The 15,653-nt window shown below is 41.9% G+C and overlaps 1 protein-coding gene across 2 annotated transcripts; it reads left to right on the top strand.

Annotated features, from left to right (window-relative positions):
• The first annotated feature begins 2,447 nt into the window (after positions 1–2,447).
• On the top strand, positions 2,448–14,091 carry irs2a (insulin receptor substrate 2a). 2 transcript variants are annotated; one of them, XM_058380146.1, is made up of 3 exons: positions 2,448–5,937; positions 7,032–7,070; positions 12,099–14,091. In XM_058380146.1, the coding sequence occupies exons 1-2, from the start codon at positions 2,775–2,777 to the stop codon at positions 7,067–7,069; spliced, it is 3,201 nt and encodes a 1,066-aa protein (XP_058236129.1). In that variant the 5' UTR covers positions 2,448–2,774; the 3' UTR covers position 7,070; positions 12,099–14,091. The 2 variants fall into 2 exon arrangements, with proteins under 2 accessions (XP_058236129.1, XP_058236130.1); XM_058380147.1 differs by lacking the exon at positions 7,032–7,070 and having other exon boundaries at positions 2,476–5,937.
• The last annotated feature ends 1,562 nt before the right edge of the window (positions 14,092–15,653 follow it).

Below are 15,653 nucleotides of genomic sequence, written 5' to 3'. Positions count from 1 at the left end.
TCTAATTCATCTCAAAGGTGTTCTATCATTTTGAGGTCAGGACAGTTAAATTCCTCCACACCAAACTCACTCATCCATGTCTTTATGGACCTTGCTTTGTGCACTGGTGTGCAGTCATGCTGCATAATAATATAAAGGGATCATCGCCAAACTGTTCCCACAAAGTTGGGAGCATGAAATTGTCCAAAATGTCTTGGTATGCTGAAGCATTAAGAGTTCCTTTCACTGGTACTAAGGGGCCAAACCCAACCCCTGAAAAACAACACCTGAATTCAATGATTTGTAGGGGTGTCCCAAAACTTTTTGGTGATATAGTGTATTTAAAATTTCCTTCTGATGATATAATGTCATACCCCTAATCCTTCCAGGTTTGGTCGTATCTACAAAGACACTTTATTTCATTCAATTTTTGAGACGCTTCCACAAATGACCACTGGGTTGTACTGTCGGCCTTTGTTTCTCCCTTTTGGTCAGCACATTCTGTCTTCACTTTCCTCCTGAATCATATGAATCGCACATTCTGTCTTCACTTTCCTCCTGAATCATATGAATCGCACATTCTGTCTTCACTTTCCTCCTGAATCATATGAATCAGGATTAAATAATGACAGACTAACACAATGACACAGAAATTCACATGAAATCACTGTGAGTAGGAATTTCACCATAACCCATTTCAACCCTAATCATTTCAATAACAATACAAAGAGTTATTTTGTATATGTACATTTTTTTTTTTTTTACAGCATATGGGGTTGCCAAGTAATTACTGTGATTATTATTTACAACATTCCTACTTTACATTAATGCCTCAATTGTATTTTAAATAAATATAGATGATAGGTTTTCTCAGCAAATGGCCTTCAATTGACTGTCCATAACTGTGGACACTATGTGACAGGATTGATCAAAATCAGTGTGAACGACGGCAGGAAAATAATAAGAAATCGTAAAATATAAAAATAATGAGTTAAACACAGGGAATAATTATTTAACATTCATATATTTATTAAGAATAGCAGCAGTAATAATAGTAGTTATAGCAATAGTAGGCTAATTTAGGGGGAATGAATAAGCATAACATAACAAAACAGAATTATCTTATTTGGGTGTTGTGAGTAATGTTTCGAGAGTATTTATTTATTTAATAAGAAACCCAAGCCTGACCCAAGCAGCGCCCGGTATCTGTCGTGTGACGTGAGAGAAAGCAGTGATGACGCAAAGGCGCTTTCCGTTTCTAACGGTTTTAACGACAGTTTTACTTTGAATTTAAAATGTCATAGAAAGTCACAGCATCATAGCTAGGCTAAGGCACACGATCATCCTTCTCCAGACCGCATATTATCAACATTATTGCAGAGTTTAATGAGCTTTTCAGTTTTTACCGAGTAAAATATTGTTGTTTGGACCTAACTGAGTTAAGAAAAAAAGGTATACTGGTAACTACTGGGACAAGACTGGGAAACACCGTCTAGAGTGGTGGGTTTTCTCGCATAGGCAAAATAAGCTGGCTTTAAGCTGTCTATATTTATTTTAACAAATGGGCTCGTGCAGCGAGTTCCCTGCGTCTTATATGGCCATGCGGTGGCGTCATTTCCGTGTTATTATTATTATTATTATTATTATTATTATTATTATTATTATTATTTTAATGTGGTGGAATAATATAAAAAAAAACCCAAAAGACAAAATTCCGGGTGTTTCGTTTTGGGTGGATTAGACCAGGATGCCTATAAGCCTTGATGTTAATGCCACGTTAAATGTATTAAATGGCGCACAGAAAGCAGAGCTGTATGCTTCGAATAGATTTATTTTAATGACTCTGACTGCATTGCTTCGTGAGCGCTCCAGTGCTTGACATATAAATAAACGCAGCACAGGAAGTGCGCGGTCAAGCTTCTGGACACACGGATACCCGCGCGCGCGCGCGCGCGTAAAAATAGGCGTCGTGAGCTCTTGTTTACAAGTTAGAGAGCCCAGGCTGAGGGAAAAATAATAAGGATAACGCGCGCGGCGTCCAGACTTTTCCATAAGACTTCTCATTGCAAAGCCTTAGTTTAACAGAACATGGCGTGAAACGTGTTATTTTCCAAAGCGTAAAAACTAAAATACTGTCATATGGTGTAGTCAGAATATTAGGTATTATAAACTGCGTTATGGGTAATGTGAACTTTTCAAATGTACTTTGTTAGTGATGTCAAAACATGTCAGAATTTTGGTTCGGAAATAAAGGAAGGAATCAAGCCTATTTATGGTATTTTCGGTATTTTTAACCGTGCACATGTATTCTGACGAAGAAAACGCATCACAGTCGGTACAGTAAAACGTGTGTCATGTTCCCTATGTATTCAAATCAGGGCCGGAGGAGGGTCCGGTTTGCGTGCGGGGGATTCGCCGGTGCCTCTTTGCTGTGATTGGCTGATCCAAACGTGAATCTTTTTTAGTCGACCAATGAGTCCAATGAGGAGTCGTGTTTCTGAGATTGGCAGGTACGCCCCTGGACGGTTGCGCCGCCTTATATGACTGTGTATTTTCCTCACTGACCAAAGCTAGGATGTGTGTAAACGTCACGCGTTGTTTTTCTCTCTTATAGTTCAGTCATTCTGTAAGCGGTGTTATTTTGTAGCGAACCGGCGCCGGGAGCTCATTCACGCACCGGAACTCTTGTCCTGCGGTAGTTTTGTTTGATTTTTGTAGTTTTTGTTGCTGGTGGGGGAAAAAACAAACAAGTTGCAAGTTGAAAGTGAATCGGAATATTTTTTTGAAGCGCCAGGATGGCGAGTCCGCCACTAACGGGAGGGACCTCGTTATCAAACGTCAACATGTCTTCAAACAACGTCAAGAAAAGTGGATACCTTAAAAAACAGAAGCACGGGCACCGGAGATTTTTTGTTTTGAAAGAGCAGAGCGACTGCATGCCAGCCCGCCTGGAGTATTACGAGAGCGAGAAGAAATGGAAAAACAAATCAGCTGCGAAAAGAGTCATCTTTCTTGACTCCTGTTTGAGCATAAACAAGCGCGCAGACGCCAAACACAGGTACCTGATAGCTCTCTATACCAAGGACGAATATTTTGCTGTGGCTGCTGAAAACGAAAACGAGCAGGAAAGCTGGTACAGGGACCTGACCGATTTAATGACTGAGGGAAAAGTGTATGACAGCGCAGTGACCAACTCGGCGTCCTCTTTAATGGGCTTTGACGAGGGTAATTACGGTATGATCACTCCAGTAAACGCCGCTTATAAAGAGGTATGGCAAGTGAATGTGAAGTCCAAAGGACTTGGACAGACTAGAAACATCACGGGAGTTTACAGGTTGTGTTTATCAAGTCGGTCAATTAGCTTCGTGAAACTTAACACTGAAGTTCCATCTGTCAGTCTGCAGCTCATGAACATAAGGCGATGTGGACATTCTGACAGCTTTTTCTTCATCGAGGTGGGCAGATCAGCCTCTACAGGACCCGGTGAGCTTTGGATGCAGGCAGATGACTCTGTAGTGGCACAAAACATACACGAAACAATTTTAGAGGCTATGAAAGCAATGAAAGAGTCTTCAGAGTTCAGACCACGCAGCAAAAGCCAGTCTTCAGGCTCCAACCCCATATCTGTACCCACTCGACGGAACCTGAACAATTTGCCTCCCAGTCAGACGGGGTTGGTAAGGAGGTCAAGGACGGACAGCGTGGCAGCCACATCGCCTATCAACAAGTTTACGTCTTGTCGGATACGCACAGCCAGTGAGGGTGAAGGCACCATGGTAAGGCCAGTATCCATGTCGGTATCGGAAAACGGAAGCCCCATTGTCCGGAACCACATGAGCAGGTCCAACACCGTTTCTGTGGGATGCCGTACATTCGAAGCGTCGCTTCTACAGCACAACCGATCCATGTCCATGTCTGTGCCTGTATCTCGTTCACCCCCATCTCCCATAAGTCCACTAAGCCTTTCGTCTACTAGCATGAATGGCTCTACCTCCACCTCAGCATTACACAAGCCTTCGAGTTGCAGCGGCTCTGTGTCAGGGTCACCTAGTGACACTGGCTTCCTGTCATGTGATGATTATGGGTCCAGCCCAGGCGATGCAAAATACAACACATCCAACCGGAGCAATACACCCTCATCCTTTTCTGGGACGCCCCCTTCCCGTGATAGCACAGATCTCCACGGTTACATGATGATGGACAGTCCATCATATCACTCCTTGAATAAGATCCAGGCATCCAGCAGGGAGAAGTTGGACTTGGAGAGATTATACAGGAAAAGAACATACTCCCTTACAGCACCAAAACAACCTAGGGCTCCCTCTCAGCAGTCTTCAGCCTCACTTGATGAATATATGCTGATGTGGGCAGTGCATGCTAATGGCCACTCTGGGCAGAGCACACACTCTGTCTCTCCAAAGGTTTCATACCCTGAGGATTATGGGGACCTTGAAATTGGCTCCAGTAGGAGTTCTGTCAGTAACCAAGGTGATGATGGCTACATGCCCATGACACCAGGTGTGGGACTACAAGGCGGAAAAAATGACAGTTATGTGCCCATGAGCCCCATGTGTGTCTCTGCCCCCAAGCAGATAATCAATCCCAGGTCCCACCCTCAAGCCACAGGTAGTCATGGCACCACCAGTTCTCCTGGCACTGGTTCACTAGAGGATAATGGTTACATGAGGATGTGGTCTGGCTCCAAATCCTCATTGGAGACCACTGATGTCAAAGTGGCAAACGGGGAATATATGAACATGTCGCCCGTTGATCCATATGTCTCAGCAACTCCACCAGATTATTTCCTTGGAGGGTGTATGCCAGCACAGCGACCCACTTTTTTGCTAAATTCTAACAAACATGAAGGTTCTAAAAGAGGAGAGGACCAGTATGTTTTAATGTACAACCAGGGGCGTAAACGAGGAGAGGAGACAAACTGCAATGCCACGTCTGTGCCCAGCCCCACCACCCTTCTCCCACTCAGGCATAGCCGTAACGATGGACTGTTGCACAGAGCACGTGTCAGCAGGCAGAACAGATTATCTCTGGATACTCTAAGGATGCTCCCAAGAATGAATGAACATCCCATCCCCAGTGAGCCAAAAAGCCCAGGCGAGTATATCAATATAGACTTTAGTGACTCTGCACGGTACTCCGTACCATCTGGATCAGTAGAGAGCCAGACTTCATCACCCAGCCTTGGCAGCATAAGAAGATCCCCAATTTGTGACTACATGAACCTTGACCTGAACTCACATTCCCCCAAAACAGAAACCCTCGCTAGTTCCCTACATGATATCCCAGAGCTCACCAATTGTCCATGCTCATCTGATGAGGGAACGTATGTCTCTGACGAGCAGATCTCCTCCTCTTCACCTGGCATGAGGAACGATGATTATGCTGAGATGAAGTTTGATGATGCAAGCATGTCCCCCTCCATCACCACAGAGAACGGTGAAACCGATATGGCTAGCCCAACTAACAGGGTACAGAGGCTTACTCTTAGTGACAACAACATGCCAGGAATAGGGGCATTCCTCTTACCCAACTCCACAGTCCACCCTGATGGAGAGGCAAAAGTGATTCGAGCTGACCCACGCGGTCGAAGACGGCACAGCTCGGAGACCTTCTCGTCCACCACCACCGTAATGCCCGTCTTTCCCTCTTTTGCCCACAAGTCCAAGCGGCATAGTTCTGCCTCTGTCGAGAATGTCTCGGTCCGGAGCAGCGAGGGTTCCAATGAGGAATACGGCAGCCCCATGTGCAAAGAGACTTCTGCTGGGTTCCAGCATGGGCTGAATTATATAGCCTTAAACCTCATGGAAAATCGAGAGTTTGGGAACTGTGAAAATATGATGGGATTCAAGACTGTCAGTTGCTGCAAAGGAGGAATAAATGGTCTACATGACAGCCCATATGTTTCGCTGGGATTCAAAGAGACAGTGACCACTGTAAAAGGTGAGTACTTCTGACATGATCTTTTGTTATGGGTCACACTGGCAGTTCGGACACGTAGGATAGGGGTCCAGTGGCCACAGCAGTCCTTACTACATCATACAGATTCTTTCAAAGTTGACATTTATGCATGTAATACCTATGTTTATATTCTGAATTAGTTATTTCATTGCCATTCTTTTAGCTCATCATATTGATTGTACATTTAAAGCCTTAAATTGTACACTGTTATTTATCATACTTGGCTTAAGTATATAATAAGCTTTAATTACAGGTACACAATTTAGTTCTTGTGGAGAAATCACAACAGGGTTTCAGCTGAAGTGAAATTTTTTATTTTATGTGTTTTTTTATTCGTTTTATTTCGTTTTAAGGGAGAGTAAAAAGTGCTTGTCTCGTTAAAAAAAATCGCCTGGGAAAAAGAAGGCTAAAATGAACCCAACACGCTGCACGACAGTAAGGCGAGAGCATTCATCCGTGCCGTATTTGGTGTCGTTACGCAATGCATCGCGCATTCAGCATAACGTTTGTGTTTTTGCATTTTACTCCGGCTCTTGCAAGACGAGACCTTGTTATTGACTGAGAGAATGTGTTTTTCACTCCGAGGAATTCCCTGGAATTTCAGACGTGCTGAACGTGACGAAGCGCAGTGGCTCTGTGTGCACTGGTAAACAAAGTGCGTAGCACTGCAGGTTGGGGGGAGGTTGGGGGGGGGGGTGCGCTCATGTTTTGGTCTTGCTATTGCCGAAAGATGAAAAAGAATCGCGATATAATCACACACAAGTTTTTAGTGCTTGCATGAGAAGGCTTTGCCTCGTGCTGCATTATTTAAAAGTGCGCTATACTTAGACGGTGAAGGGAACGTGAGATTGTTGTTTTTGAAGCGCGAGCTCAAGTGAGTGTTGTTTTTGAAGCGCGAGCGCAACGTTAGATCGCTGTTTTTTTGCGTCGTCGGCACTGATTTTTTTGACAAAGTTTTATCACTCAGCTCGGAATGTCCCATGTTTTTAAAAAGCATCCACGACTTGCAAGAAGGGAAACTAGCGCCGATAATTTGCCTAATTGTGTGTGTGTGTGTGTGTGTGTGTGCCATGCAGTGTTATCGCATGCTGGAGCAATATGCTGTGATGACTAATGTAAGTCCCTGGGGCCATTTCACCGAGCATGCTGTTTTTGCATGTGGCTCCACACACTGCCCCGCGTGTTGTGCACCATGGCACGTACTTCAAATTGCTTCCATCCTCTACTGTGTTCATATTATAACACGTCCAATTGCAGCTGAGCAATGATCCGTGACGGTAAGGGTTTGTTAATGTCCAATGAATTCCCCTTTTCCCCCCACTACTTGTTAGGAATGCACTTAACAGTGAGAAGGTAAAATGGGGAAAAAAAGGAGGAAAAGTTTTGTCCACTTAATGGACAAATCAAACCTGTTAGAAGGTTCATGCAATGCAATTGATGATTTAAAAAAAGTTGCTGTGAGATGTGACTATATGGTAGATTTAGGGTCATTTTTAACACTTCCCTCTTATTATTATTATTATTATTTTTACTTTATTTCCCTGGGTTAAAAAGAAGGAAAACAGGAGCCTATTGGAACAGCAGTGGGGAGGGAGGAGAAGTGGAAGGACTTGCTTTCATGCTATTGGCTGAATAAAGACACAAGCTGTTTGTCACCCTATTTTCTTTTCCCCCGACGATCAAAGTGACCACAGTTTGACTTTTAGTCAGTGCCGTTGTTAAGGCTTTCAGATAAGGTGCAGATAAAGGGACAAAGTGCTTTATAAATAGAAGGAAATTGATTATGAATGATTTTTTTTTTTTTAAATCTCACAAATGCACCAGAACAGGCTTAAGGAAAGGTCACACTAGATTTATGTTCCGCAAACTTTTTGGCCAGGGTGAATAAAACAAGATTATGGCCATTACCAGAGTGATATTTCCTTTAAAGTAAAGTAAAGCTTAAGTAACCAGCTAACTTGTTTGTGAGATAATATTTTCTTGTGGAGACATGAGAGAATGTTTTACATCCAGATCAAGTTAAATTCTGTGTGAAAAAAGCTATATATATATATATATATGTGTAATACATAGTAAATACTGTAAATACTAGGTTAAGGGATTAACCAAGTAATGTTACGGTGCTTTATTCAGGGAAGGTAAACAAACATTCAAAAGCCCTTACAGACGAATTGGACCTTAACACTGGAGTGTGATACTGAGAGATCAGTTTTCTTATCATTCTATTTCTTGCATTACTGAAACTTCAAATTCAGGCGCTGTTGTTGTTATTAACCAAATCTTTGTCTACTTCCTAACCTCTCAGTTCCTTCTTTTGTCCAAACATCACTATGGTCACTTAATACACAACGAATGACCTCTCACCCCTTATGCGGCTCCATGTAACCTGCATGTTATTGTCAGTGACAATGCACGTGATGTAAACTACATTGTGTGTCTTTTGTTGTAGATGTGAAACGGATAGAGTAAAAGAGAGAGGTCCCAAGGGTAGAAATCCTAGAGGACTGAATAGGCAGTTAGTCAAACTCTCTCCGTGGCACCCTCTATCTTTCAGGGTTCTTAGGCCTCCTTAAAAGTGTGTGTGTGTGTGTGGCATGTGGCATGTGGCCAGGCAGGGAGAAGTGTGTGTGAAGCAGAAGTGCACCTGCTACTCCACTCACTTCGGCCTGTTATCAGGCATAGCAGCAGCACAGACAATACACTAATGACAGCACACCATCTGCTTCGGCCCCAGGACAGGGACTAGAAGGACTCGTCCCTTAGAGCATCAGAAAATCTGAGAGGAGCTGAGTGGGAGGGAATAATAATAATGATGATAAGTGTGATAGAGGTGTGTGTATATATATATATATATATATATATATATATACAGTAAGGGAAACAGTATAACAAGGAAATATGAAGAGGACACTGAAGAGAAACATATAATATAGTGTGCTTTGTACTGCATACATGCAGGCACACAGACACGTAGCCACTGGATCTGTTTTGATCAAGCTGGTCGGGTTTCAGCAGGGCACTCACTCACCCCTGGCCTGTGAGGCGAGGAGCCAGCTAGAGCTGTGAGCATGCTCAGTATACCAGCACCATCCCTCCTGTTACAGTCTCATTTTTTTCTCTCTCTGAAATCCACCGTACTTTCCTCAATCCACGTCCCTAAACCCATTCTGACCTGTTGTTTTTCTCTCTCATTTTCTTTCTCTTTCCCTCCTACACACACATTCTCCTCTCTCTCACACATACACTCTTTCACTCATGCACTTCCCCCTTCTCCCTCCCTCTCCTTGTTTTCTTCTTCATGCCATTCATTTCCATTAGTGTGGTTTGGCTGTGAGACTGACTGACAGTTCAGAACAGAGGGCATGATGGAGGGCTAATTTAGTTATTTCAAGAGATTTCTGTCAGATTAGACGTGTAGACCTCTAAATGAAAATTTGGGTAAGCATTCCTGTTCTGTCCTTGTTCTCACAAACCTAACATGAGACCTAAAAACACCACCTTTAACACAGCCAGACACCTGGTTATCTAATATGCATTCACCCATTCAGTACTTCAGACTCTCCCCACCCTGCAAAGCCTCAGTGGCTAAACTAGGCCGGGATGTTCCCAGCTAAGATAACCGCAGCAACACCGTCAACATTACCCACATTTAGCCTGGGACATGAGAAGGAGATTACGCTTGAGGGAAAGAAGGGATTAGACATTGTTCAGCAGCTTGTGGTGAAGGGAATAAGAGGCGTTTACACACACGGACACGCTCAAGCTCCTGCAGGTCCAAAACAAACCTGTCCTCAAATAGACCTCACATCCAATACAGCAGGGAGGTCAAGTTACACTTGCAGCTGATTTTTTTTTAAGGCTGGTAGAATGAAATGCAGTTTTATACCATCATCCAGTCATTCATCATAAATCTAGAGCTGTCATTAAGGCATGAACAGTATGATTTCTTGAGGAATCAAATTGCCTCATCTCAGCTGGAGACCTTTTAACATCTTCATCCAACAAGGCTTAAATTAGCGGGTATGCCATTTCAAGCCATATATATGCACTTTACATGGCTGTCCTTCACCCAAAGTCTCTACTAATATCTTTGGATTGTCCTGTTGGGGAGATTTAGTGGATCTGTGCCGAATTTCAGGAAGCTAAAACAGTGCCTTATAAATGTTCTAGTTTTACTTTCACTCCTTCATTCATTCTCAGTTTGTGTACACTGTGGGTGTACTTCCTAGCAAAACAAATGGGTTAATGTTAAATACCACACACTTAAGAGTCAGTATAAGCTCCTATTTTAGCATGCCAACAGATTTTCTAAACACTAGTCCTGTTTAGGGCTTTGATGCCCACTGAATTGTTTTTTTGGCAGGGGTTAAGATATGGTTGTTGTCCTGAAGAAGTTTCCATTTTAGTGGGCTGCTCAGTATTACTCTGTCCACACACTGCGGGCAAGGTAAACATTGAACAGTGGAATGCCTGGAATGTTGAGCATATGATTAATCTTATGCAGATTGATCTCTCTAGATTTGTAGCAAGATTTCTTTCTTTCTCGGATATAGCAGGTGGGCTTGCATTGTATCATGATCAGTGTTTGAATGCTGTACATTATGTACTCAGAGTAATTATAGCTAGAGAGAGGTGAATAGTTGTTGAGGACAAACATGTAACTGTGTAGGTTTGGTGGGGGACGAGAAATGAAAGCTTGAGGACAACCTAGTCATTATAGAGACATTGCCACACAACATTTTCTTCCAAGTGTCCATAACGGTGCCTTTATTTTACATAATTGGCTTTGAACAGCTTTGGTTTGGGGAAACTGCAGGTTATCGTTAAAGGATACCAGACCTTTCTTAATTGTCTCCCATACAATTGACTGATCTCCCAATTTTCTGTGAGAATAGCCTGAGAAATCGAGTCATGAGGTAAGGTTCGACTAGAGATTTTCACATCATTCCTGGCCTGTTTTCCTCCGTTCTGAATAATCAGCAGTTTTGCAAAAGAGAATGCTTCCTAAGGGGCTTGAACCAGCTTTATGTGCCAGCTTTAGGGCCATCGAGCCGCTTCATAGTGAACAGCACTACAATAGCTTGCACTGTGGATTAATGCCCGGGCTGCTGTGCGAGGACACATAAACTAAAATGGCCTCCAAAACATGCTGCATCAGCCTGTTATGATGGGCAAAGTCTCGACTGGAAGCAGAAAAAGACCGGGTAATGAAAAATAGGTATAAACCGCCATGTTCAAAAGGGACACCAGTAAGTAAATAAGCCACAGTAAAAATAGAAACGAAAGGTCAAAGCCAAGAGAGCAAAGCTGATGATTAATTGCATAAGTAAGGATGATGGATTATATTCTGGACAGCTCTTTCACATATTTCTAATAAGACTTGGATGCATACGTTCACCTTCTAGTCCATTTTCCCCAGTAAAATATTTACTTTTTGTGCTCATGCAGTATACTAAATAGTAACTAAATAGTTCTAACTAGTACAGGCTAATAATAATTATAGCTAGTATTAGATATCTAATATCTATATGTTTATATGTTTTTTCCACTTGCTCTGTGGCTAAAAGCACCCTAACCGTTCACTTGGGTGACTGTACATTTTATTTTGATTAGATTATGTATTTACCGCCCTCGGGGACCATCACTCAAAGTGCTGAGCCAGAGCCGGAGATTTTCCTTCATTCCTTTAGTCAGTGACTGTAATTCCAGTGGGATTATAATGGAATTGTATTGGGATTAGTCCATCGATGTTACACCGTAGCTGACTAGGTTGATGTGCATGTTCTCACTGCTGTCCCACCCTCATCCCCCATTTATCTGGGTGGGATTTTAAACGTGACTGTGCATGAAGAGTTAATCCCTGTCGTACACCATCTGTCCATAAGAGTAGTTAGTTGTAGACAGTGGAATGTTTACGTAAGAGGTTTTGGGGCCTCGCCTTTTATAAGGAGGGGCAAGTGTAGTCAAACATATTGCACCGCTTACACCTTGTTGCTGACTCTGCATTTAACTGCATGGTTTGTTAGGTTTAGTCATATTTCTAATATTATTACCCATAAACCTGATGATAAGATAGAAGAAGAAGAACATGCATCTTTTAACCACAGTGCTTTTTTCTTTCTATCTTTCTTTCTCTCCCTCAGATTGATCATCGCACGGATCTCTGTGGTAGTGTAGGTCCGTGACCAGACGCGGCGCCGCCGCAGCTGAACTTTGCTGCTGTAGATGAACTTTGACCTTCAACCCTCACTCTGCGTTCCTGACAGACTAAATGCTGACCCTGTCCAGGCTGGACACTTTTAAACATGGCCCTCTCTGCAAGCATGGAAACCACAATCTACTCTGTCCTTCAGGAACTGCAAATTGCTGCTCTGTAGGTGACAACTCTAGGTCACAAACCTTGTGTTATGTACGGATGTATGTTGTATAGGTTATTTTTATTGTTGTTAACACTTTAAGTATATTCGGTTGGCCCTGGCGGAATTAATAGAATTACAGCCACACCTCATCACTCACACCCTGCAAAAACCACACCCAGAATGTCTACTATTTACATACCATACACACAAACCTCAACAAAGGTACATATTTAATGATTTATTTATTTCTAGTTTAATGACTAATATACATGACATTTACTGATTAGCAACAAAGACCCAGGAGACGGCTACATGTCCTACCTCAGGAAGAGAGTCTGTTGTGGGTGTACAAAATTCAGACATAATGCCGATTTATGTTTTTATTCTTCTTCTTCTTTACCAATCCAAAGCCTTACTGTTTCACTGATATAGAATTTGCTGGAATATACTAAATTAGGACCTATTTAATAAGACAGATCTAAAATTATATCTAACATATTTTTTTATAGATGCTTATGTAATCTCACCTTGACCGAGGAGGCCACTTATAACGTCACTTGGAAATATGTCTGAAATATGCAAGTCGAACCACTAAATCACGTGGTTGTTGCACATGACAATTGCCTACCTTCACAAAGATTAACACAGGAATAAGTATTATTTTTTATGACCAACGACACACAAACACGTACATATGTGCGTACATCATTATATGTAAAGTATAGCTTGGTAAAGCGATGCATATGTGCCCTATTATATAACGTCTCCCTTTTTTGGACACTGCACCACAACTGGCACAATGTATACCTAGTGAAGGTGAACATGGCTGTGTTAAATTTATTGACAAAGTGGTGAAGTACATGGCGTGCTTAGTAACCGGTAGAAACACAGGCATTTCACAGTGGGTTGCCAGTTGTTGACAGCTGACACTGTGATAGCAAGCAGCTCCAGATTGTAATACATGACACTTTTGAATGTAGTGCATGTAACTCGTTTAAGATTTGTAAGAGGGAGAAATAAACCAAACTAACTGTAGAATTCCTTGTTTCCTTACCCCTGTTCAAACTGTACACTATGTTATTATCAGACAAGCAGTTTGCCGAGGAAACTTACAAGATCTTTTCTGTCGGAAAAGGATCAAGAACTAATCTCTAAAATAAATAAGCGAAGCAAAATAACTCGTGTTTGCAGTATATAAAATAATATAAAATAACAGTTTGCAAAGATGAAGTGCGTATTGTCACTTACCATACTTTAGTTTGTTTATTTTAAACTATAGGACTTCATAAAAAGAGACACAAAAAGGCACTTTATTAAGTAATTCTTTTAAAAACAGCTACTTGATTCTAGGGCAAATCCTTTTCGGTACCATCTGTTCACCCTCTTTATATGCAATATTTACAAATGAAAAAGCAAAATTAGTTTACAAAGTGGAACCAAATGTGTAAAGATTCTTAATGTTATTTGTCGAAAGCTTTTACACAGAGATTGACTATATTCTGTTTGTACATTTTCTTTCTGCCACCTTTTATTGAACTTAAAAAATTGAACAGTATTCCTGGAGTATATTATAGTGAAGCATTGATTGAACTTGCTGTGTCTTCCACTGTCCAAATGTCATATTCTATTTGTTGTGATGTTCTAATGCTATTAAAAACAAAGTATATTTAAAGTATCTTAGTAGAATTATATATATATATATATATATATATTTTATTTGTGTTCATAAAGGATAGGCACATGCAATAACTAAATAAATATTATCATTTAAGTCAAATGTAGTCTTGTGCTGTTTTTTTTTATCTGTATTCACTTACATTAAAATAGCCATTTTGTCAACTGAAAACAAATGAAAGGGACATATCAGTGAAATAAACTGAGACTGCTGGGCAAAACGGCACAATGTCAAAGCTTATTAAACGGACATAAACTAAGCTGACGCGCAGCACCGGATATTACCATGACTACACGCTCCGGGGCGAATAAAGGAAGGAACGCGATGTCCATTCGTAAACAAAGCGAAATGATTACTTCCGGTCGGCTGAGCAGATGAAAAAGGATGAAGGAGGGGGCCGGAACAGAGCGATTTCCAGGCACAGCGATAAAGAGCGGGATCGGGCATCCTGCCTAAAACTACTCGGGCTGCCCTTCGGCGACACACGTCTCTTTCTCTCTCCTTAAGAAACGGACACAGGAAACTAGTCGGCTGAGAAAGACCCCCATCGTGGAATTCCGCTGGATGTGGCGCCGTGACGGAGCGAGAGCCAGATGATTCCAGCTGCATAGAGCTCTATACTACTGCACTCATTATATAACTAAGTCTACTTGTTTTACTGTAATATTTTACCACTGTATGGAGGTTTGGCTGGAGCCCAATCCAGTACAATATATGGTAACTGACTTATAACGTTCAGATGACATATTTGAACCCACCCACTGGATTTACCTCAAATCAGGAACAAAATAAATAGATATTGTATATAGAATAAATAGATTTAATTCTATTCAATTCAGTTTATTTGCATAGCGCCTTTTACAGTGGACATGGTCTCAAAGCGGCTTTAGGAATGTAGAGAAACAGAAGGGAGAAAAAAAATATATAATTATATGTTACAGTTACAGTTTTATCACCTGCTGTGGCGGTAGCAAGGAAAAACTCCCTGTGATGATATAAGGAAGAAACCTTAAAAGGAACCAGGCTCAGAAGGGAACCTCATCCTCATTTGGGTGACACTGAACAGTAAATAATGTAAATGTAACTAAATGATGTCCTTTCTACATCAGCAACCATGAGGAACTATTAGGTCAGTGTAGTTTCTGAGTTTCTGATGTAATGACAGATCCGTGATGGTGTGAAAGTCCCCAAGTGGCTCGGTCCACGGCTATCTCCTGGTCACAGGCTGACCACACAGCATCCGTGAGCACCACCAAGCGATGAGAGTCCGACCAGGGGTAGAGCCAGTGGTCACACTGGAAACTCAGAACACTGGGAGCTCTGGAGTGAGATGTATAGTATGACAGAGAGAGACAGAGAGAGAGAGAGAGAGAGAGTTATATGATATAATGTCTGATAAAATTTTAACACAATTCCATTGAGTTCCTATGATCCAGAGCCTAACCTGGGATGCCAGTCCATTGCACTGCACCATGTACACACATATTCCCACCTATGGGTAATTTAGTAAAGCCAGTCTGCCAAAACCCAGCATGCCTTTGAATCGTAGGATAAATCTCACAATTACATTAGGGAGAACATGTGAAACTCTTCAGAGATTATAACATGGGCTTAGGATCAACCTGGGGATCCTGAAGCTGTGAGGTGGCACCACTCAATGCTTG

This window comes from Hemibagrus wyckioides, linkage group LG26 (genome assembly GCF_019097595.1).
Source record: "Hemibagrus wyckioides isolate EC202008001 linkage group LG26, SWU_Hwy_1.0, whole genome shotgun sequence".
NCBI classification, from domain to species: domain Eukaryota; kingdom Metazoa; phylum Chordata; class Actinopteri; order Siluriformes; family Bagridae; genus Hemibagrus; species Hemibagrus wyckioides.
Note: the sequence above shows the minus strand (reverse complement) of the source record. Positions and strands in the feature narration are given on the sequence as shown.